General features: G+C 36.4%; 1 protein-coding gene across 3 annotated transcripts in view; it reads left to right on the forward strand.

Moving 5' to 3' along the window:
- The first annotated feature begins 10,255 nt into the window (after positions 1-10,255).
- Positions 10,256-24,959, forward strand: part of SMCHD1 (structural maintenance of chromosomes flexible hinge domain containing 1) — a 259,470-nt gene continuing 244,766 nt past the window's right edge. For 2 of the 3 annotated variants that reach the window (XM_051970385.1, XM_051970387.1), the window contains exon 1: positions 10,256-10,532. In XM_051970385.1, coding sequence (XP_051826345.1) covers positions 10,311-10,532 — 222 coding nt within the window. In that variant the 5' untranslated portion in view covers positions 10,256-10,310. The remainder of the gene's footprint in view (positions 10,533-24,959) is intronic. The other variant, XM_051970386.1, reaches the window with a different exon arrangement.

Genomic DNA, 24,959 nt, shown 5'->3' on the forward strand with positions numbered 1-24,959 from the left:
TCAGTATCAAATGTAAATTAGAGGAGGACTGGCTAAAGTCAGGAATATTGTAAATATATTTTATGATCACTTATTTCTTAGTTGAATTTAATGTATTTTTACATCAAACTGTGTGTCTTTGTGTTCAGACTTCTTCTAATTAGTTTCATATAAGCAAGAAATTTATTTGATTCTCATTTCCCCTAGCCCTTCCTTCATAATTTTATATTCTTTTCACATGCTTGCTTCCTATGAGAAATAGCAAATTCCATCCTATTCATCCTTATTTCTAAATTTTATATTCTTCCTTTTTATTGAAGCTTTTCATTTTCAAAACATATGCAAGGATAATTTTTCACCATTGACCCTTGCAAAAAAACTTGTGTTCCAATTATCCCCTCTTCCCCCCCACCCTATCCCCTAAATGGCAAGTAATTCAATGCATATAAAACATGGTAAAATATATATGTAAATCTAATAGAGGCAAACATATTTATACAATTATCTTCTACAAGAAAAATCAAATCAAAAAGGAAAAAAAATGAGAAAGAAAATAAATTCAAGCAAATAGCAACAAAAGAAGTGAAAATGCTATGTTGTGACCCACACTCAGTTTCCACAGACCTCTCTCTGGGTGTAGATGGCTCTCATCATCGTGAAATCATTGGAACAGGCCTGGATCATCTCAATGTTGAAAAGAGCCATGTACATCATAATTGATCATTGTATGGTCTTGTTGCTGTGTACAATGATCTCCTAGTTCTGCTCATTTCACTTAGCATCAGTTCATATATATATACTCTTCCTTTTACCCTGTCCCCTTTTACTTTTCATCTTTTAAACCCTCAGTACAGAAACAACCTCTACTCAGGTTCTTTGTTTTCTTATTTAACTCTTTTAATATCATTTGAAGACATTACAATTTTGAAGAGGCATTTGTTTCTATTCCCGGTATTAGAATGTTTAGACCTATACATTTTTTTTAATGGCATGGTTTTTAGGGATTCCAGTGATTCTTAAATAATCTCTTTGACCTGTTTTCCAGGTCACTGTTTGTTTTGTTTTGTTTTGTTTTATATCAGACAGCTTACATTTTCTTTTACTTATTAATCTTTTGATTTTATTCTAATATTTTTCACTATCTCATGGAATTGTTGATTTCTATTCAATCTAGTCTAGCTTTCAAGGAGCTAATCTGAGTAAGACTTATACCTTTCTTTTCTAAGCTACTTATTCTCTAATTCTTTCTTAAAATGCTATTTTTTCACTTTTGATCTCTTCATTTCTTTTAGGTATTGGTGTATTGTAGAAAATCCATTTCTTTTTTTTGGATCTCTGCTGATGTCACAGAGTTATAGTTACAATAATCTTTTTTTTTAATATTGGATTTTAAAAATATATTCATCTCTTGAGCTTTAGTTCATGATTATAACATGGCCAGACTCTGTCTAATGATATACTTTTGGATAGGTGTCGTTTAATCAACTTGGTCATGCCCGAGTCTCTTCACTTCTTGAACTAATCTCCAATTCTTACTTTACCCTTCTTTAAGGGATCTCTGGACAGCATTATAGACTTTGGAGTTCCTGGGCCTGTATTGTTCAGGTCCAAGAATTACAGTACAGTCCTTGGTTGGTAGCAACCTGGCTATTTCCTACTATGGCTCCCTCAGGTTTTCTGGGTCAGTAACCTGGATCTTTTTGATCATTCTAGGACTTATAAAAGAGAGTTTTTTTGGAGTCCATAGACACAGACTACTGTATCTGACTTCTGGTTATGCTGATATTCATTTTGACAGAGGATCCTCCTTTCCTATTGTTTCTGGATTCCTGGCTGACTTTTTGTACTATTCTACAGAGGAAAGTGTCATATACATATCTTCTCATTAAAAGTTTTGTTCTAACAGCAACATTGTGTGATGATCAATTGATAGACTTTGCTTCTCAACAATCCAGTAATCCAAGACAATTCCAACAGACTTAGGATGGAAAATGTTATTCACAACCAGAGAAAGGACTATGGAAACTGAATTCACATAGAAGCATACTTTTTTCACTTTCTTTTTTGTGTGTGTGTGTTTTTTTTTCCTTTGTCATGCTTTTTCCCTTTTGTTCTGAGTCTTCTTTTACAACATGACTAATATGGAAATATGTTTAAAATGATTATATATATATAACCTATATCAGATTGCTTGCTGCCTTGATGGGGAGGGAGGGAGAAAAAAATTGAAACTTGAAAGCTTACCCAAAAGAATGTTGAAAACTATATTTATTTGTAATTGGAAAAAACTAAAATACCATTAAGAGAAAATAAAATAAAAGTCTTGGTCATTTATATATTTTAGTTCATACCTCCACCCCTTAGAATCTCCTTTCATTTAAGACTCATTGAAAGGCCGCCTTACAAGTGAAGTCTTTCCTGATCTCTCAAACTACCTTTTATCTATTTTGTATTGTTTGAGGGGGGCCTAAAGTCAGCACTCTTTTAGTTCAAGCTGGATGATGAGATGAAATTAAGTACTTGACAAGTCATTGAATGGTTAACAAAAGGAGTTTTAATTTTTCCTAACACAGTAAGAATCTGCAACAAGGAAATAATGTCACTAGGCTGTCTCCCCTTTCTTCCTCCTTAATGTCCATCTCATCCTCATATAGAAAACTCGTATGTTCAATAGGGTAGGGTATGGTCACTTGAGTGATCTTCAGAATCCATCAAGTTGGGGCAGCCAGATTCCACGTGGGTGGGACTTTTCACACCTTCAGGTAACCAGGAAGCTGTATTAAAAGAGGCAGTTTTATTGGCTGTCATGGAAAATCAGTACCTATTGATGGAAAAGTAGGGAAATCCAGTTCTATCACATTTGTGTACCTAACAGATATGCATGTTTGCTTCTCCAGATAAATTATAAGCTCCTTGAGGGCAGGAATTGTTAAACTTTTGTCTATGTAACCCCAGTATTTGACATTAGTGTGCAGCACATAATAGGCATTTAACAAATTATTGCTATACCTTCTCTTTGGCAATCTTATTGTCTCCCAAAGTTTTAACTGCCATTTCCATGTGATGATTCCCAGAGATTTATTTCCAGTTCTGATGTATCTTATGAATACCAACCTGTTCCTGCACCTTCATCTGCCTTCAGTATAGTTGCTTCTCCTGATTTCAATTTTTGTTCATGGTATTGCCCACAAACATGTTTGTAATATTGGTTTTGCCTTTGATTTTTCCTTTTTTCTACCTCCAGTACCAATTCAAGATCTTATTGATTTAATTTCTCTAATTCTTGTAGGCATGGCATCATTCTTGATGCACTGTTCTATAGATCACTCTAATAACCTTCTCCAGGTCTTCTTGTGTTTGCCTTCTCCCTTATGCAATCCTTTTATAGTACCTTTTATAGTATAGTTGCCAAAATAATTTTTCTAATGCATAAATCTGGCCATGTCATATCTCAAGAGTCTACACTGGTGGCCTATTTCCTACTTTATTTAAACTTCTTATTCTGGCACTCAAGGCCCTTCAGGTAAGATATTACCTTTTCAGCCTAAAACATAATCTTTTTTTTTTTTAAATTTTTATTTAATAATTACTTTATATTGACAGAATCCATGCCAGGGTAATTTTTTTTTACAACATTATCCCTTGCAGAAAATCGTTTCTGTTCCGATTTTTCCCCTCCCTCCCTCCACCCCCTCCCCTAGATGGCAAGCAGTCCTATATATGTTGGATAACATAATCTTTTTTTTAAAAAACTATCCTTTTTTTATTAAAGCTTTTTATTTTCAAAACATCTGCAGGGATAATTTTTCAACATTGATCCTTACAAAATCTTGTATTCCAAATTTTCCCCTCTTTCCTCTCACCCCTTCCTCTGAATGGCAAATAATCCAATATATGTTAAACATATTAAAATATATATTAAATCCAATATATATATACATATTTATACAATAATCTTCAAACATACTCTTTCTGCTCTTCTAAAACATTAATTCACTGCACTCCCATGCTTCAGGACCCCTGATCATATTGTTTCTTATGCTGAAATTAATTCCCTGCTTCTTGTCACATATTGCCTATCATTTATAGCCCAACTCAAATGCATCTTCCTTGAGTAACCTTTTCCTGATTTCCCCAATTTGTAGTGACTTTTCCCTTCAGATATCACAGAGAACTGTTCTGTAATTCTATAATGCACTTAGAAGTAATATATGGTAACAACAGATTCCACACTTGGGCCCAGAGGAGCTGAGGCACTTGCTTTTTCCCTTCAGGGCTCCTAACTCTCAGTTCATGCCTAAAGATCGAATTCAGTCCCCCAGGAGCCTGGCAGAACTCTATAAACAGACCTTATGTTCTTTTTCATTGTCTCTGGCTCTTTATACTCCCACCCTGGAGTCCTAGGGAAAAATCACTTAAAGCTTAGGTATGGATCTGAGTCTAGGCCCAAAAGGGAATAAAAAGGTATAATCAAGGATCATTAAACATTTACTATGTTGCCAAGTATGAGGTGGTATAGGACACCTATTTATTACCCCCTCACAAAAGAATGAATGCTTAATACACAAAAGACTCATAAACACCAATTGATAAAGACTTAAAGCATGATTTGAGACTCCACAATTCCTAATTCCTATTTCCCTGGGAGTTTGGTATTTTAAACATTAATCAATTAGTGAGATTACTGAGCAGCTATTTCACCTTCACTTTGGCTCTAGACTATAAAATCTATTGAGTAGAGGTTCTTTCTAGTTCAGTGGTCAGTCTCTTTGACACTTACACCCCTTTTCATTCATTGTGAGAACTAATAATAGGATGATAGCAATCAGGAGAGTAGTTTCTTTAACATTGAGCCAAATGTGTCATTAGTTATCAGGAAAGGAGCACAACTCAGCCCCAGGGCATTGGCCTTAGTCTACATGTAATAATATATGATGTCTGTTAGTGGTCCCCATGCTTGCATAGTATAAGTTACTCAAGAGCAGAAAACGTGCTATTTAAATTTTGATTGTCTCCAGCATCCAACTTGGTGTTCTGCATATTTAATGTTTGCTGTGTAGCTGTTAAATTTATCTCAGCTTCGGTTTCATCTGTTAAATGGACAAAAACTGGCAGGTAGGTGGCTTAGGGGATAGAGAATTGGTCCAGGAATTGGGAGGATATGAGTTCAAATCTAGCCTTAGACATTTAATGTTTATTGTGTGACCTTGGGCAAGTCTCCATTACCTTTCCCAAAAAAAATATATTTTTTAACTGTACAAAACACCTGGATCATCTGCATTTCAAGGTTGTAAGAATCACATTCAGGTATGTAGTAATCCTTAAAGTATTATTTATATAAATGTAAACTATTATCTTTATGACAGGAATTTCTAACCATGATTCTCTTTTAGTCCTCAAAATTGATTGGAAGTATCAGTTTTTATATGCCTCTCAGATCTTCCCAATATTAAGATAGTATATGTGTCTATATGTATGTGTATGTGTGTGTGGGATACCTATACACATGTGATACTGGGTCAGTGGGTACATATGTACATATAGCTAAACCTAAAAAGGTTAAGACTAACAGTAAAGAACGTTAATCTCTTATTATGTTTTCAGTGTCTTCAAAGAGTCTTTGGGTTTGGGGGAATGGCAAAGGGAAGAAAGATCAGTTCTACTACTTAGTCATGTTTTATTAATTTTAGAAGTGAAACCTGTCCTTAACTAATGGAACACAACCTAGATATTCTGAATACTGTTCAGGACTTTCCACTGTTTTTCTCTAGCTATTAAAATTGAAACATGTTGGAACTGGTCCACATCATCATTGACTCTGGTTTCCATGACTAACAAAAACTAGTTTTTAGTAAATTATCATAATTGGTTTTCATGTTGTTTACTTCAAACATGCATACACCTCTATCCAAACCAAGCAAAACTGATAATTCTAAATAATTTTTAAAGCTAATATGAATCACATTTTTAAAATATTTTATTTTCCCCCAATTACATGTTAAAACTAATTTTTTACATTTTGAAGGATTGTTTTGAGTTCCAATTTTGTAAGGAAAGGATATAGGTTAATCATGATTGCATAATCATGTAAAACATTTTCATAGTAATGATTTTGTACGAGACAAAAATAATTGAAAGTGACAAATAGTATGCTTCAGTCTATATTCAGAGATTATCAGTTCTCTGTAGGCAGAAAGTATATTTCATTATGAGTCCTTTGGAATTTGTCTTGAATCATGGTATTGCTGAGAATAGCTAAATCATTCACAGTTCTTCATCCAACAGTATTAATGTTGTATGATATTCTCCTGGTTTTGCTTACTTCACTTGGTATCAGTTCATGTCTTTCCAGGTTTTCCTGAAATCCTGCTTTTCTTACAACAGCATCCTGTCATTTCTTATAGCACAATAATAAAAAGCTAATATCAGATTTCCAAATTAGCTATCAGCATTTATTAAGCACCTACTATTGGCACTGTAATAAGCACAATAGTGCTAGTGACAAAGATGGTATTTGCCTTCTATTGGGAAGAGACATGTGCACATTAAAGTATACAGAAGAAATTTTTTATGGTGGAAAGGTGTAGTGTTCTTTTCTAATATATAATCGTTCTCTGGGAGCAGGTTTCCTGGGGAGCTTCTGGAGGCAGCCTTAGTTTTAGTTCAAAGTAATAATCACCTCCCATGCAGCCAGCTGTTAAAGTACAGTCCTTTATTGTCTCTTCCAAAATAGCCTGGTAAGCTTTCCTTGCTTCCGAGGGCTCTTGTTGCTAGTCCTTTGCCTCTGCCAACTTTAGTCTCTAGCACTGTCAATCTCCCAAACTGACTCCTGAGGCTCGTCCTTTTATATACTCTTTTAGAGGTGTGAATTCAAAGATTGACGACTCCTTCTTGAGAGTGAGATTGTAGGTTACTGACTTGTGAATCTCCTCCACTGAACTTGTGAATCTCATACTGAATCCTGACTTGTGAATCTCCCAAAAGTGTGAACTCCAATGAGAACTTAAATACATTAGTGAGCTAGAGAACTTGCTAAGTACCATGCTTCTAAATTAGATAAGTGACTTAACACTTTGTAAGGATTCTAACAGAGAGGCAATAGTAGCTGGAGTAATCAGGAAGGATTTCATGTAGAATGTAGTACTCAAGCTGGCATTAACTTGGAGCATACTCTGCAAATGTATGGAGATGGGAGGGAAAGTTATGTGAGGAACAATACAGCTAGTCAGGCTGAATTGCAGAGTTCATCAGGGTAAGTAATATATAAAACTGAAGAGAGATTGAAGCCAGGTCTGGAAGGGTTCTAAATGTTAAACAAAAATTTAAAATTTTTGTTGAAATAGTAACTTCAGTTCTAATGACTTCATAGCAATAATGAAAAATAGAGGCTGAGCTGATGGAAGTCATTATTTTAATAGCTTTTTATTTTCAAAATATATGCAAAGATGGTTTAACATTCACCCTAGCAAAACCTTGTGTTCCAAATTTTTTCTCCCTCCCTTCTCTCCACTCCTTCGCCTAGACAGAAAGTAATACAAATATATTAAACATGTATTTCCACATTTATCATGCTGCACAAGAAAAATCAGATCTAAAAGAAAAAAGAGGGAGAAGCAAACAAAGATGAAAATACTGTGATGTGATCCATGTTCATTCCCCACAATCCTCTTTCTGAATGCAGAAGGCTCCCTCCATCACAAGCCTATTGGCCTGAATCCCTCATTGTTGAAAAGAGCCTCATTCATCAGAATTGATTATCACATAATTTCATCACTGTATATAGTGTTTTTCTGATTCTATTCACTTCACTTCCACATCGGTTAGGCTTTCCAGGACTCTCTGAAATCATCCTGCTGATCATTTTTTACAGAACAATAATATTCCATAAATTCATATACCATAACTTATTCATCCATTACCCAACTGATGAGCATCCATTGTTTCAAGTTCCTTGCCACCACAAAAAGGGTTTCTACAAACATTTTTGCACATGTGGGTCCCTTTCCCTCCTTTATGATCACTTTGGGATACAAGCCCAGTAGAAACACTATTGGATCAAAGGGTATGCACAATTTGATAGTCTCTTGGGAATAGTTCCAAATTGCTCTCCAGAATGGCTGGATCATTTCATAACTCCAAATGTATTAGTGTCCCAGTTTTCCCATATCCTAATATTTATCTTTTCCTGTCATCTTAACCAATCTGAGAGGTGTGTAGTAGTATTTCAGCATTGTGAAAGTAAATGTTTTAAAAGGGGGAATTTAAATGCTTATCTTTAAATTTACCAGAATCCACTTGGGTGCTTTGAGATCTCTAGATCTATATATATGAATAGTTTGCCCATGAATGGCATAAGGCATCAAGAAAGGTTACACAGCAAACAGATATTAAGATATCAAAGAACATTCTCTTAATTTATTTTCTTATAGAATAAATCTAAATAATGGGTAAATACAGGTTACCTAAAGCAAATTAAAAAATACAACTGAAAACTGAACAGCACAAATATAGTTAAAGGTGTTTCCCAAACAAGTCAAAATCCTAGCATATCGAGAAAATCTAAATTTGGAACTTGTTAAAATGTTGTAGATCTCTACAAGTTCTGATATATCTAGGACTAAACACTTTTCGTATTTATATACATATTTAAACTTATCAATTTGACAAAATAAAAACTAGTGTGTCTGTACATGGTTATTTTGTCAAGTTGGCTTTTGTTGAAAAGACGGCTGATTATTTCTAAGCACTTCATAGCAGTATTGAAAAGGGGCAAAAGTAGCAGCAGATGTTCTTAAAAGCCAAGTTCAAATGCTTTTCTCAAAATTTAGCCAGAACACAAGTGGCGCTATTAACTCCGGGCCAAAAGCAAATGCAATAACGAACTCAGTGTTGCCTATTCTACATGCCCCGAATGACCTGGAGGTTTCTGGATGTAAGGAGGCTGTGAGGATAAAGCGGGACCTATTGTTTGGAGCAGATTTTTAACCTAGGCTAGTCTGTGAATTTATGCTAATTGTAATTAGTTCCATCTGTAACCCTATATATTTTATGTATTTTAAAATGATGAAAGCTTTCATAAATTTCACCAGATTGCCAAAGAGGTCCATGAGGGGAAAAAAAAATTTAAGATGCTCCAGGTTTAGAAGGGCTGGTATCAGTTCAACGAATGAAAGCGAGTTCACCGGCAAGGAATGGATAAAGGGATTTCTCAGGAAAAGGCTGGTAAATCGGGATGTTGGGGCTGGCTAAGCATCTTTCCCCTCTCTAAAGGGGTGCGGGGGCTCCATAATTGGGACAAGAACGAATAAGGAGTGGAATGTTCACGGGTCCTGGCTCCTGCCAACCCCACCCTATCCCCACCCCCGCCCCTCTGCAGCTCCGAAAACAATCAAAGAGCAGCCATTGGGTGCAAAACATCGGCACCGGCCACGTGGCATTGCCATGCACGAGGACGCCCAGGTGTCATCAGTCCCCTTCAAATCAGGAGCCCGCAAAAAGCAAGCGAAGAGTGGGGTTGGAAGCTGAGGGCGAAGGAGCCTTCGGTGGCTCGGTGTCGGGTTCAAGACTGATGCCCTACCCTCGTTTGCCCACGCCCTCCACATAATAGGGTCCTAGACACTGGACTGGCTTTGCTCTAAGACCTTGTGGGGCCGTGCAGTTGCCGTCTAACAACAACCTGTCATTGCTCTCTAGCTCCACTAGGGTAAAAGAGGCGGGGCTCGCCCTCGAAGCTCCTCCTCCCCACGGAGAAAGCCTAGCTAAGGCCTTTACCGCCTCCGCGGAGCTTGCGGGACTAGCCCCGCCCCTTCAGCCATCGCCGCCGCCGCGGCCTCAGCCGTCTTCCCCTGCGCCACAATCGGTAGAGGCCGCGCCCCCCACCGCCTCCGCTTAGAGGCAGAAGCTGACGCGTCGCCGGGTGCGGAGTGAGATTCGGCAGTGGGAAGGCCCTGGAAATCCGTCGTCTCTTTTCGCATAACTGTGTTCCCTTCCCCCCGAAGGACCGCCGAGGGCGCGGAAGTGACGTGAAGAGATGGGGGAGAGACTCGTTTAAATCCGTTCCCGGGTGATCTTCACCCGCCCCTTCGCCGCCGCTGCCTCTTCGTTTCCTTCCATAACATCGGCAGCCGTCTCGTCGCTTTCGCCGCCAGGGCCGTGGATCCTCAGTAGTTGGGACACCGTTTCCCCCATCCGCCGTCCCCGTCCCCGCCGGGTGGCAGGAGCTGTAACAAGCGACGCCGCAAGGGGAGCCAGAGCTGCGGCGCCGCAGAGAGGGGCGGCCGCCGCCGCCGCCGCCGTCGCCAGCGCTCCCGTCTTGTCTCCTCCCCCCAAATATGGCAGCGGCAGGCGGCGGCGGCGGCGGCGGCGGCGGCAGCAGTAGTAGCAGCAGCGGCAGTAGCAACAGCAACAGCGGCGGGCCGGCCGAAGGCGGTGGGAGCAGCCGCCGCACCGTTTTTCTGTTCGACCGGCGCGAGGAGCAGTCGGAGGTCGGAGAGCGCGCGCTGCACTTGGATGAAGGCGCAGGCTTCTCGAGCTTCCGAAGCGCCGTCTGTCAGGTGAGGAAGGAGCGCAGTAGGGGACGGGGCGGGCAAATGAGGCGCTGGGCAAGGCTGCGCGGGCCGAGCAGCCTGGCCTGGCCCGGCCCCGGCCATAAACCTGTCACCCCATAGCTGCCCCTCCACACGCCCCCAGGTCTGAGCTGGGAAATGCGCGACTGGGAAAGGGAACCTGCCGGTGACCTGCGAGACCCGCGGCCCCTGTTTCTTGTATTTCTCCCTTTGCCTCCCCAGCACGTTTGCGCTAATACCCAACGCGCGAAATACACGCGTCTCCCGGCTTTGAGGTGGCGGGCACTCTGCACCTTTTTCATGTATTGCTACTGTTGGGGAAGTAGAAGAAATGTGCCATATGAAGGATGGCTTACTTCCTTATCCTGCTGCCTTATGAAAGTTGTTTCCTGGAGGCTTCCGACTTTAAAAAGTTGGCTTTTCTCGAATTAGTGTGCATTTTTTTCATCGATTCAAGAGGAAGTTGTTTTGGCTTGACTTAGAAATAAGTGTGATGCTGTCTATAAGGGGTGTGTTGATGGTATCCTTTGGCTTCTCAACCATGGATTTTTGTTGTTGTTGTTGGGGGCGGGTTTCTCCTTACGGTTTGGAAGTTGCAAAATCTCTATGGGCATGTTTGCAACAGGGTTACTGTATGATGCTATAGTTTATCCATTTTGCTGGGCCTATCAAGTTCTTGAGGAATCATCACTTTGCAAAGAGGTCTTATGAAGGGGTAGAGGAAAAACTGAAACCTAGCCCTTTTCTTGGGATCTTTTTTTTTTTTTTTTTTTTTTTAAGTGTCTGTGGCCCGCTTGGATTTTGTGAACCTGGACTTTGCTTCACAAAAAATAAAAACCCAAAATGTCCCCTGGCAGCTGCTTTTCCTCCCCAAAACACAACAAAACGTTGATCTCCTATGTGTTTTGTGATAAGATTTTTTTTTTAAATAGAAAATACAGGTGTTTCCCCACATGACTATGACCCAACAGTATAATGAGTTTGTTTCAATTTCTTTAAGAATAATTTTAAGCTTAAAATTTTCTTGTATTAACTTTATAAAACATTTTTAGATTTTAGAGTTTTTGTCGCTTCATTTGCCGATAATAGCAAAAAAAATTTTTTTTTTCAAAAACATACGTTTGTATTATCAGAAAAGATTACAAGGCTGGATGTTAATGTCATTTGCTTGATCGGGCTCTGTGAAAGGTTAGGCAGGATTATAATTGTTTAGGAATTTTAATTCTATAATACTAAGCTTAATGAAACAAATTCTGATGAGGCAAACAGTTACTGCAGAAATCTGTTATTTTTATTAGCTATTCTTCCAATACCACTTTTAAAAATACAATATTAATTCCACAAAATGGCAGCACAGTAAAAATTTGGTTTTATGCACATCATCTAAGTCAGTAGAAATTATATTTTTCATCATCAGATAAACATGCATGTGCAACCGAATACATATTGACCAAATTTCTATTATTACAAGTGTTTTGGGGAAGGTTAGTCAACAGTTATTATACTTTTCTTCAGCTCATTTTACAGATGAGGAAACTGAGGCAAATAGTTATGTGACTTGTCCAGGATCACCCAAGCTGGATTTGAACTCGGAAGTGTTTTGGGGAAGATTAGTCAACAGTTATTATACTTTTCTTCAGCTCATTTTACAGATGAGGAAACTGAGGCAAATAGTTATGTGACTTGTCCAGGATCACCCAAGCTGTATTTGAACTCGAATCTTTTTTTTTTTTTTTAAACTTTGCCGAGGCAATTGGGGTTAAGTGACTTGCCCAGGGTCACACAGCTAGGAATTGTTAAGTTTGTGAGGCAGATTTGACTTTAAGGCTAGTACTCTATGCACTGCGCCACCTCGCTGCCATGAACTCAGGTCTTCTTGACTCCAGGCTGGATGATAGAGTGCATTTAAATGTAAAAAGACTGGAAAGCCAGGAAGGGGCTAGATTGTAAAGAGCTTTATACCAAACAGGAATTTATAGGAAATGCATTAAAAGTTAATAGAGATCCATTGAAGTTTTAAATAGGAAAATTTTGGCAGCTAAATGCAGGAATAGGGAGAGACTTGAAAAGCAGAGGGAACAATTAGAAAGTTACTAAAATAGTTAAGGGGGAGAGGGGAGGAAGAAGGGGGAGAAATAAAAATATTACTTGGGCATAATGGGGTAAGAAAGAATGAAGACTCAAGGATAGTATTTAGGTTATGTACTTAGTTACCTGGGAGGATTATTAGTAAAGGAGGAAGCTGGGGATCTTTTGGGGGGAAAATATTGAATTCTGTTTTGTACATGTTGAGTTTGAAATATTGAATGACCTATTCAGTTCCAGATGTCGTATTGGTGACATTGGACTGGAACTTAGTATAGAGACTAATGTTAGATATACTTGATTTGAGAATTCTTTGAATAGAAATGATTCTTGAATTCTTGGGAGCTGATGAGACCACAAGTGAAATGAGATAGAGGGAAAAGATAAGGTCTGACAGATCCTTTGGGATGTATCTTGCACTCATGATGAATTGGTGTGATTATAGAGCCCAGCTTTTTAAACTACTGTCCATGACCCCACATAGGGTCTTGTAACTGAATGTGGGGGTTGCAAAATTATGATTTATTATTAGTAAATGTTTCGTTTGTATATTTGCATCTGGGATCACATAAAATTTTATTAGGCAAAAGAGGCGATGAATGGAAAAAAATTTTTTTAAAACCATGATGGTAGAGTAAGATAACTTGTAAAACAGATGGTTAGAAGGATAACCAAGAAAGAGATATGTCAATAGAACTCAGAGTATTGAGGAATAAAAGATCAGTAGCGTCTTAATGATTTCAGAATGGTCAAAAATGATGAGATCAAGGAAAGGCCATTAGATTTGACAAGAGATCACTGGTACTTTTGGAGAGAGATTTCAATTGAAAGAAGAGGTTGAAAAACATACTGCAGACTTTTTAGAAAATCTTTTATTCTTCAAGGTATCTTCTTTACATGGTATCTTCCTCTATATCAAGGTTTCTTAATTTTTTTTTCCATTCACTCCCTCTTTTACCCAATAAATTTTTATGTGATACCAGAGCAAGATTGGGAAAAGATCCCTTCAGAGAGGCAGGCAGGTAGGTGGTTACTGTTGAAGGTTCCTTCACGCAAGTAATGCTGGATTCTGTGAGAACCACCTTAGAATGGCAGCCAAGGAAGTGATATAGCCAAGATTGTATTAGATTTTTTAGCTGTTAGGTGATATTTACTGTTGATTCATGATAATTGTTTTCAGGCAAGAAGAAACTAGAGTATTAACCTTTTTTTTTTTTTTTTACATAACTTTTTATTGATAGAACTCATGCCAGGGTAATTTTTTACAACATCATCCCTTGCATTCACTTCTGTTCTGATTTTTCCCCTCCCTCCCTCCACCCCCTCCCCCAGATGGCAAGCAATCCTTTACATGTTGAATAGGTTACAGTATATCCTGGATACAATATACGTGTGCAGAACCGAACAGTTTTCTTGTTGCACAGGGAGAATTGAATTCAGAAGGTATCAATAATCCGGGAAGAAAAACAAAAATGTAAGCAGTTTATATTCATCTCCCAGTGTTCTTTCTTTGGGTGTAGCTGCTTCTGCCCATCTTTGATCAATTGAAACTGAATTAGTTCTCTTTATCGAAGAGATCCACTTCCATCAGAATACATCCCCAAACAGTATCATTGTTGAGGTATATAATGATCTCCTGGTTCTGCTCATTTCACTTAGCATCAGTTCATGTAAGTCTCACCAGTCCTCTCTGTATTCATCCTGCTGGTTATTCCTTACAGAACAATAATATTCCATAACGTTCATATACCACAATTTACTCAACCATTCTCCAATTGATGGGCATCCATTGATTTTCCAGCTTCTAGCCACTACAAACAAGGCTGCCACAAACATTTTGGCATATACAGGTCCCTTTCCCTTCTTTAGTATTAGAGTATTAACCTTAAAGCTCTTTATTATGAAAGCAGGAATTGGATTGGGCTTACAACTAAAAAAGCTAGAAAAAGAATAAAATTAAAAACCCTCAATTAAATACCAGATTTGAAATTCTGAAAATAAAAGGTGAGATTAATAAAATTGAAAATAAGAAAACTATTGAATTAATAAATAAAACTAAGAGTTAGTTTTATGAAAAAAACAACAAAATAGATAAACCTTTAGTGAATTTGACTAGAAAAAGGAAAGAAGAAAATCAAATTTTCATCTCAAAAATGAAAAGGGAGAACTTTGCACCTGTGCAGAGGTAATTAGAGCAATGGTTAGAAGTTATTTTGCCCAAGTATATGTCAATAAATTTGATAATCTAAGTGAAATGGAGAAATAGTTGCAAAAATATAGATTGCTCACATTTACAGAAGAGGAAATAAATTATTGAAACAGTCGCATTTTAGAAAAAAAAAAATAGAACAAGCTGTTAATCAACTCTCAAAGAAAAAAAATCTCCAAGGCCAGATGAATTTACATGTGTATATGAATATTCTGCCAAACATTTAAAGAACAATTAATTCCAAAACTACATAAACTATTTGAAAAAAGGACTCCTACCAAATTCCTTTTATTACACAGATATGGTGGTGATACCTAAACCAGGTAGGGTGAAAACAGAGAAAGAAAATTATAGATCAATTTCTCTAATGAATATTGATGCAAAAATCTTAAGTAAAATATTAACAAAGAGATTATAGAAAGTCATCCTCAGGATAATACATTATGACCAAGTAGGATTTATACCAGGAATGCAGGGCTGGTTCAATTTTAGGAAAACTCAGCATAATTGACAGTATCAGTAACTAAACTAACAAAAAAATGATTATCTCAATAGATGCAGAAAAAGCATTTGATAAAATCCAACACTCATTCCTATTAAAAACACTAGAGATATAGGAATAAATGGACTTTTCTTTAAAATGATCAGTAGCACTGGGCTTATACCCCAAAGAGATACTAAAGAAGGGAAAGGGATTTTTTTGTGGCAGACCTGTTTGTAAGGGCTAGAAACAAAAATGAATGGATGCCCATCAATTGGAAAATGGTTGGGTAAATTGTGGTATATGAATGTTATGGAATATTATTGTTCTGTAAGAAATGACCAGCAGGATGAATACAGAGAGGCTTGGAGAGACTTACATGAACTGATGCTAAGTGAAATGAGCAGAACCAGGAGATCATTATATACCTCAACAATGATACTGTTTGAGGATGTTTTCTGATGGAAATGGATTTCTTTGACAAAGAGATCTCACTCAGTTGCAATTGATCAGTAATGGACAGAAGCAGCTACACCCAAAGAAAGATACTGGGAAATGAATGTAAACTGTTTGAATTTTTGTTTTTCTTCCCGGGTTATTTTTACCTTCTGAATCCAATTCTTCCTGTGCAACAAGAGAACTGTTTGGTTCTGCACACATATATTGTATCTAGGATATACTATGACATATTTAACATGTATAGGACTGCTTGCCATCTGAGGGAGGGGGTGGAGGGAGGGAGAGGAAAAGTCAGAACAGAAGTGAGTGCCAGGGATAATGTTGTAAAAAATTACCCAGGCATGGGTTCTGTCGATAAAAAGTTATAATTATGAAAAAAAAAGTTAAATTAAATTTAAAAAAATAAAATAAAATGATCAGTAGCATCTATTTACATCAGCAAGTATCATTTGTAATGGGGACAAACTAGAACCATTCCCAGTAAGATCAGGAGTGAAACAAGGCTGTCCACTATCATCATTACTATCCAGTATTGTTTTAGAAATGTTAGCATTGGCTATAAGAGAATAAAAAGAGATTAAAGGATTTAGAGTAGGTAATGAGGAAACCAATTATCACTCTTTGCAGATGATATGATGGTATACTTAGAGAATCAACTAAAAATGTATAAACAATTCACAACTTTAACAAAGTTGCAGGGTACAAAATAAGCCCACAGAAATCAACATTTTTATATATTACCAACAAAGTACAACAGCAAGAGATACAAAGAGAAATTTCATTTAATATTCTAGATAATATAAAATATTTAAGAATCTACTTGCCAAGGGAAAGTCAGGAACTATATGAACACACTATGACACAACTATAAAACACTTTCCACACAAATAAAGTCAGATCTAATAAGTTGGAAAAATATCAAGTGTTCATGGGTAGGCCAAGCAAATACAATAAAAATGACAAATACTACCCAAATTAATCTACTTATATAGTGCCATATCAGTCAAACTCCCAAGAAATTATTTTACAAATCTAGGAAAAAAAAAAAAAACAAAATTCATCTGGAAGAACAAAAGATCAAGAATTTCAAGGGAATTGATGGAAAAAAAAAAAGCAAATGAAGGTAGCCTAGCTGTACCAGATCTAAAACCATATTATAAAGCAGTGGTCATGAAAACCATTTGGTACTGACTAAGAAATAGAGTAGTTGATCAGTGGAATATTAGGTTCACAAGACAAAATAGTTAATAACTCTAGTAATCTAGTGTTTAATAGACCCAAAGACTCCAGCTTTTGAGATAAGAATTCACTATTTGACAAAAACTGCTGGGAAAAATGGAAACTAGTATGACAGAAACTAGACATTAACCTATACCTAATACCATATATCAAGATAAGGTCAAAATGGGTTCATGATTTAGACATAAAGACTGATATTATAAGCAAATTAGAAGAACAAAGGATAGTTTACTTCTCAGATCTGTGAAGAAGGAAAGAATTTGTGACCAAAGAAGGACTGGAGATCATTATTGAACACCAAATAGATAATTTTGATTATATCAAATTGAAAAGTTTTTGTACAAACAAAACTAATGCAGAAAGATTAGAAGGGAAGCAATAAATTGGGAAAACATTTTTACATTTAAGGGTTCTGATAAAGTCCTCATTTCTAAAATATGTAGAAAATTGACTCAAATTTATAAGAATTCAAGCCATTCTCCAATTGATAAATGGTCAAAGTATATGAACAGACAATTTTCAGATGAAGAAATTAAAATCATTTCTAGTCATATGAAAAGGTGCTCTAAATCACTATTTATCAGAGCAATGCAAATTAAGACAACTCTGAGATAACACTACACACCTGTCAGATTGCTAAGATGACAGGAAAAGACAATGACAAATGTTGGCGGTGTTGGTGGAAAACTGGGATACTGATACATTGTTGGTGGAACTGTGAACAGATCTAGCCATTCTGGAGAGCAACGTGGAATAATGCTCAAAAAATTAAAAAACTGCATACCCTTTGATTCAGTAGGTTTCTATTGGGTCTAATCCTAAAGATATAGGCCCAGTAATGATAATGATAGAGGCCCAATAATCCCTTTAATGAGGGAAAAGGACTCACATGTGCAAAAATGTTTGTGGCAGCCCTTTTCATAGTGGCAAGGAACTGGCAAGTGAGAGTGGATGCCCATCAGTTGGAAAATGGCTGAGTAAGTTATGAATGTTATAGAATATTACTGTTTTGTAAGAAATGATTATCAGGATAATTTTAGAGGTTTGGAGAGGCTTACATGAACTGATGCTAAGTGAAATGAGCAGAACTAGAAGATCATTGTACACGGCAACATCAGTATTTTATGATGATCAATTCTGATGGACATCGCTCTTTCCAACAATGAGATGATTCAAACCAAGTCCAATGATCTTGAGATGAAGAGAGCCATCTACATCTAGAGAGCAGATTATGGGAATTCAATGCAGATCACAACATAATATTCTCTTTTTGTTATTGTTCACTTGCATTTTATTTCCTTTTTGATCTGTTCTTGTGCTGCAAGATAATTGTACAAGTATGTTTACATAAATTGGATATAACATATTTTAACATGTATAATGTATATTGGATTACTCTCCATCTAGCAAGGGGATAGGGGAAGGAATGGAAAATTTGGAACACAGGCTATGCAAGCATCAATATTGAAAAATTATTCTTGCTTTTTTTTTTTTTTTTGCCTCATTTATTTATTTATTTTTATTATAACTTTTTATTTACAAGTTATATGCATGGGTAATTTTACAGCATTGACAATTGCCAAATCTTTTGTTCCAATTTTTCCCCTCCTTCCTCCATCCCCTCCCCACAATGGCAGGTTGACCAATATATGTTAAGTATGTTAAAGTATATGTATCCTAACAGTTACTTTGCTGTAGAAAAAAGAATCGGAGTTTGAAATAGTGTACTATTAGCCTGTGAAGGAAATCAAAAATGCAGGCAGACAAAAATAGAGGGATTGGGAATTCTATGTAATGGTTCATAATCATCTCCTAGAGTTCTTTTGCTGGATGTAGCTGGTTCAGTTCATTACTCTTGCATATGTTTTGAAAATAAAACTTTAATAAAAAAAAATGAAGAAGAAAGCAGGAATTGGGATGGAGAAAGCCATTGGTGAGCTAGACCCTGAACTCTTAATAAAGAAGGTGGAATGTTCTGGCTATAGAGAGATAGTGATCATTAGGAGAATTAATATATAGTAGAAATAAAAATATGAATATGTTATATATAATCTAGTGTCGTGGAAATTAGGGGAGAAAATGCTAAAAAGGGGGTGGTGGTAATTTGTCAAATGTAATAGAAAAGTGAAGGAGGCTGTTTGTAGTGGCTAGAAGCTGGAAAATGAAAGGATGTCCATCAATTGGAGTATGGTTGAGTAAATTGTGGTATATGAATGTTATGGAATATTATTGTTCTGTAAGCAATGACCAGCAGAATGAATACAGAGAGGACTGGCGAGACTTACATGAACTGATGCTAAGTGAAATGAGCAGAACCAGGAGATCATTATATACCTCAACAACGATACTGTTTGAAGATGTATTCTGATGGAAGTGGATCTCTTCGATAAAGAGAGCTTTAATTGATCAAAGATGGATAGAAGCAGCTACACCCAGAGAAAGAACACTGGGAAATGAATATAAACTGCTTGCATTTTTGTTTTTCTTCCTGGGTTATTTATACCTTCTGAATTCAATTCTCCCTGTGCAACAAGAAAATTGTTCGGTTCTGCACACATATATTGTATCTAGGATATACTGTAACCCATTCAACATGTAAAGGACTGCTTGCCATCTGGGGGAAAGGGTGGAGGGAGGGAGGGGAAAAATCAGAACAGAAGTGAATGCAAGTGATAATGCTGTAAAAAATTACCCTGGCATGCGTTCTATCAATAAAAAGTTATTTAAAAAAATAAATAAATAAATAAAATAAAATAAAGTGAAGGAGGAAGATGAAGGAAGAATACTTTGCAATAAGAAAATTATTGTTTATTTTTGAGAGAATGGTTTTTGTATTGCTGTTCAGTCATGTATGCTTCGTGATGCTACTTCAGGTATTCTTGGCAAAGATACTGAAATAATTTGTCATTTGCTTTTCTAGCTCATTTTACAAATGAACAAATTGAAACAAACTCAGGATCACACAGATATCAAGTGTCTTAAGATTTGAAGATGAACTGTCCTCACTGCAAGCCAAGCATTCTATTAGCTGTGCCACTTAGCTGCTACTAGTTTTAGTAGTAGTTGAGTCATAAGTGAATAGAGTAAGGAAGTAGAACTCTTAACATAGACTATATTTTCTAAATTAAATTATACTTATTTTTTCAGTAAAGAAGCACTTATTTCACGTCATCTCTCCCTGCCCTCCTGAGGGAAAGAGAAAAAGAAAACAACTCATAAAAATCATGCATCAAAATAAAACAAATTCCCAGATTGTCCATGTCCAAAAATATTGTCTTATGCTATCTTCTTACCACTGCCTTCATATACATTCAAGGATGCCTCATCTATAAGAAAGTCTTTATTAGATCTCATCACTCTCGAAAGCAGTGTAATATTTCTCTTCTTTTTCTCAGATTCCTAGAAAACGCTGCCCACTGCCTTGGTTTTTCCCTCTCACTCTTCAGTCTTTGCAATCTAGCTACTTATCTCATCAATGGTTGTGAGAATTGATCTGTCTCCAAAATTCAATGGTCTCTGAGGTACTGAATCTGATATTCTTTCTCAGTCTTTATCCTTGTTTGGTTATTTACTGCATTTGACACTTTTGATCACACACTTCTGGATTTTTGTGACTCTTATTTTCTGGTTTTCTTCCTTACATTATCTTTCTCAACTTCTCTCTTGTTCATCCTCCCTATTATACCTAGTTAGGGTATTCTTAAAGGCTATTTTAGGTTTTCTTTTCTCTACTCACTCTTATCTTGGTAACCTCATTATTTTTCTTTGATCATTTATGCAGATGATTCATATCAATCCTAATCTCTCTCCCCTGAGCTTCAGCTCTATATTACTACTTGCTTATTGGGCATTTCCAACTGATTGGACTGGACACATATCTAAGAGAGAACTCATCATTTTCTCAAAACCCAACCCTCTTCTAAATTTCCCCATTTCTTCATCATCATTTTTATGTTCTAGTTAGGAATTAGGAAATCAACAATAATCAGTCTTTATATAGTGCTTTTTAAGGTTTGTAAAATACTTTACATGGATTATCCTCATCTATCTTCTTCAAGGCTTCCTTCTTATCAGAAAATCAGCAGTAAACTAGCATTTATAGAGTGTTTTTTAAGGTTTGTAAAACACTTTATATGTTATCTATTTGATTGTTACAACCACTCTATTAGGTAAAAGGAAGAAAATAAGCACTTAATAATCACTTGCTGTGGGCCAGAAATTATGCTTAAACATGTTAAAAAGATTTCATTTAATCCTTAGAATAATCCTGGAAGAGAGGTGCTATTATTATCCCTATTTTACTGTTGAGAAAGCTGAAATTGAAAAGGGTTAAAATTATTTGCCTGTTTCACAGCTGATTCCCAAGTTCAGTGCTCTATTCACTTTCCTTCTTAGCTGCTAATACAGATTTATTCATTATTTCCTAAGTGTCTGGCAAAGTACTAAGCTCTGATGAAATAAAGGCAAAAACAGCCGTTGCTCTTAAAAAGCTCATATTTTAATGCTCTATAAACTTGTTTTATCCATGATACTACTGGCCCTTCCTCACACCAAATATCCCAGTCAGTTGCCAAATCATGCCCTGTTTATCCTAACTTCTCTTAATCTGTACTCTCCATCATTTACAAAGCTGCCGCCTTTCAGCCTTATCACTTCTCACTTATATTTTTGTTACATGTTATACTAACTGGTCAAAGCAAATTACTAGCTGGTCAGCTGCCTTAAGTCTCTTTCTATTACATTACTGTCCAAGTTCTTTTTTATAAGTGGTGATTTGATCGTATCATTTCTCTGCTTAACCAATACCAGTGGCTTCCTATTGATTCTAAAATAAAATATAAAATCATCTGTTTAACTTTTAAAAATTCCTTCATAAATTGACTCTGACCTGTCTTCCCAAGTCTTACTAGTCCTTTATTCCTTTCCCTCCTTCTCTAATCCAGCTAAAATTTTACTTGATCTCTTGTTTGTTAGCCATCCCCCTTGATTTATAGTGTACTCCTTTTCATCTCAATCTCATAGAATTCTCATAAAGATTTCATTTGAGTTCCATCTTTTTCATGAAATATTTCCTGGCTCCTTCCCTCTCTCCTCCTAAGTGCTAAGTTGTTATCTCTTTGCCAAAGAACATTGTATTTAATGTTTACATTTACAGCTAGTTTGTGCCTAAGTTAAACAAACCATTCTGCAGATCTTATGCAACCTAGTATGGCCTCAATGTCCTAGTCCCCTTTGCAGCTTGAGTTATTTCAGTACCTGGTGAGTACAACTCCTGGTTCAGTGAGCTGCTGCTGCTACTGTTAGCCTTGAGGAGACCTATCCCAAATCCCTCTCTCCTAGTTTTAGTTTGCATGATGATGCATGATAAATTGCATTCTGTTTATGTAGTCAGGACTATTTATGTTTATTCTCTTAGTATTTTGTTTATTCTTTATATATTTGTTTCTTTAGGATACAAGCTTCTTGGGAGAAGTGATCATTTAATTCTTTGTTTCTCTTAACATTATGGTTGGTACATAGTAAGTGCTTGATGCTTGAAAGTCTTTCATGTGATTTCGAGAAAAATCAAATTTATTTCCATCTATTATGATAGTTAAATTTTCAGAATAGGTTTATTTATGGTAGAATTTCATAGAACCTTATTTCCTGTGCATTTTTGTAATATTGCATTCCAGGTTTTTCTATCCTTTCTCTTGCTTGATGTGTAGTCCTTTATCATTGTCTATGATTTTCTTTCTTTTTTTAATTGTGGTAAGTTTATTTTTTTCAATACACATTGCTTTATGAATTTTATTGGGAGAGAACCATGGGAGAAATAAAAAACAAACAAACAAAAAAGAAGTGTAGCATGTATATAGGATTTTCTTGATAAATTATCTTTCTTCTGATTGCTTGAAGAATTTTTTCTTTTTTGAAACTTAGGAGCCTTGGACTTTGGCAAATTCATTTCTTGGAGTATTATAACTCAACAGTTTCCTATGTGATGTAGCTATTTCCATCTGTTACTTTTGGATAGTTTTATTTTGTGATTTCTTAACATTTTTGCATCTTAAATTTTTTGTTTCATTATTATTATTTTGAAAATGTTATTGGATCACTTTCAAAGGGCTCTGCAGTGTTTCTTTGATTGGAGCAGTGTTATTATATCATTTACATACAGCGGAGTTTAGAAAACCTTACCTTGGGGGCAGCTAGGTGGTGTAGTGGATCGCCCTGAAGTCAGGAGGGCCTGAGTTCAAATGTGATCTCAGACACTCAATATTTTCCAGCTGTGTGACTCTGGACAAGTCACTTAACCCCAATTGCTTCAGCCAAAAAAAAAAAAAAAAGACACCCTATCATATTCAGGGATGCACTCTGTTACATCTCTTCCCTTGGAGCTGCAGGTGAAGGCTTCCACAACTACCACCACACTTTCCCCTACAATTACTCTGCCAGCGAATATCACTGGCACATCAATTTCACCACCTTCTTCATCGACTGCATGTGTCTCCTCGGCTTGGCGTACGACCGGAAGAAAGTCTCCAAGGCAGCCTTGGCGGCCAGATGCGCCAGATGCGCCAGAACTGGTGAAGGGAGCTGGAAGGGCTGCTGAGGCCTCCCTCCCCCCCACTCCCAGCAAGCCAGCAGGGCAGAGGTCTAATGTTCTCTTTATTAACTAAAATGGTGAAAATTCTTTTGATTATATATTCCCATATCTAATGCTTTTTTGATTAAGGGATCATTCTATATAATTTTATTTCTGTTCGATCATTTAAAGAATCTTGAAGAATTTTAATGTGTTCTTGGGAGAAAATTTGTTTGAAAAGAGTATTTATGTAATGTGTTTTACCACTGTGTAATCTGGAACAGATAGGGCATCTGGAAGAAAATTGGACCTGATGGGATGAACTTCCTATGGCTCTAGTGAGCCAGTAAGAGGGGTAATTGACTGGAGAAAGCTTTTGTTGAATATGTTGAATATTCTCTGAGGCAAGCAGGGAAGAGTATTGATAGGATTTTCTTGTCCTTAAATGGGCCTTTGTTGCAATGGGTTCTTGTTGAATTTTTTGCTTCTACTAAAATGTCATGGCCCCACAGTTATTGTATCCAATCAGAAAACCAAGCTGTGTATGTCATTCTCTTGAGATTATTTTTCTCCTCTAAAAGTTCTGGTACCTGGCTTTTGGAACCTGGACCTTATGGCTTTGCATATTCTTTTAAGAACTTTGCTACCCTTAGTTGTTTTCTCCCATGTTAATGAGCAAATTCCACTAGGGTGTTTATGAATTGCTAAAACTCTCTTTTGAAACAGCCTTCCAGTTAATGGCATAATAATAAAATCTTTGCCTCTTGATTTGGATAGTCTAAGCTTACAAATTCTTTTAAAGTACTTTGCCACAGTGGACCAAAACCTCGATATATTTTGGGGGTTTAATGCTGTATACCCCAGCATTCTCAGAATTCAATAGGAAGAATGAACACGTATATATCTTTTAGGAAATTATAAAGCTTATGATTCCAAGATTGACTTATAAAGTGACCCATCTTCTATGTCTTTATATATATATATCAATATATCCTAAATATCATTTTAAAAGTACACTTTTTTGTTATGAATTTAACAAAACGGCAATTAACATGAATATTTCAACATAAAAATAAGATTGTGTATAAAATTGAATTTGTTATTTATAGTTTACAATTTAAAAGTACATATTTTGAGTACAGTAGTATAAGAATCTTTTGTTTAGTTTTCCCTTTTTTTCTTTCACTTTTACTTCCTCACTTATTATAATATGAATGTTAGACTAAATGTGGAGCTTCGTTGATAGGGAAAAAAATAACTATTAAAATTTTTTTTTAGATGTGATTGTGTGTGTGTGTGTGTGTGTGTGTGTTCTCTCTTAGTTTCATCCTTTATACTTTAAAATACTTAACATATATAAGACTGCCTGCCATC

This window comes from Antechinus flavipes, chromosome 1 (assembly GCF_016432865.1).
Source record: "Antechinus flavipes isolate AdamAnt ecotype Samford, QLD, Australia chromosome 1, AdamAnt_v2, whole genome shotgun sequence".
In the NCBI taxonomy this organism is placed as follows: Eukaryota; Metazoa; Chordata; class Mammalia; order Dasyuromorphia; family Dasyuridae; genus Antechinus; species Antechinus flavipes.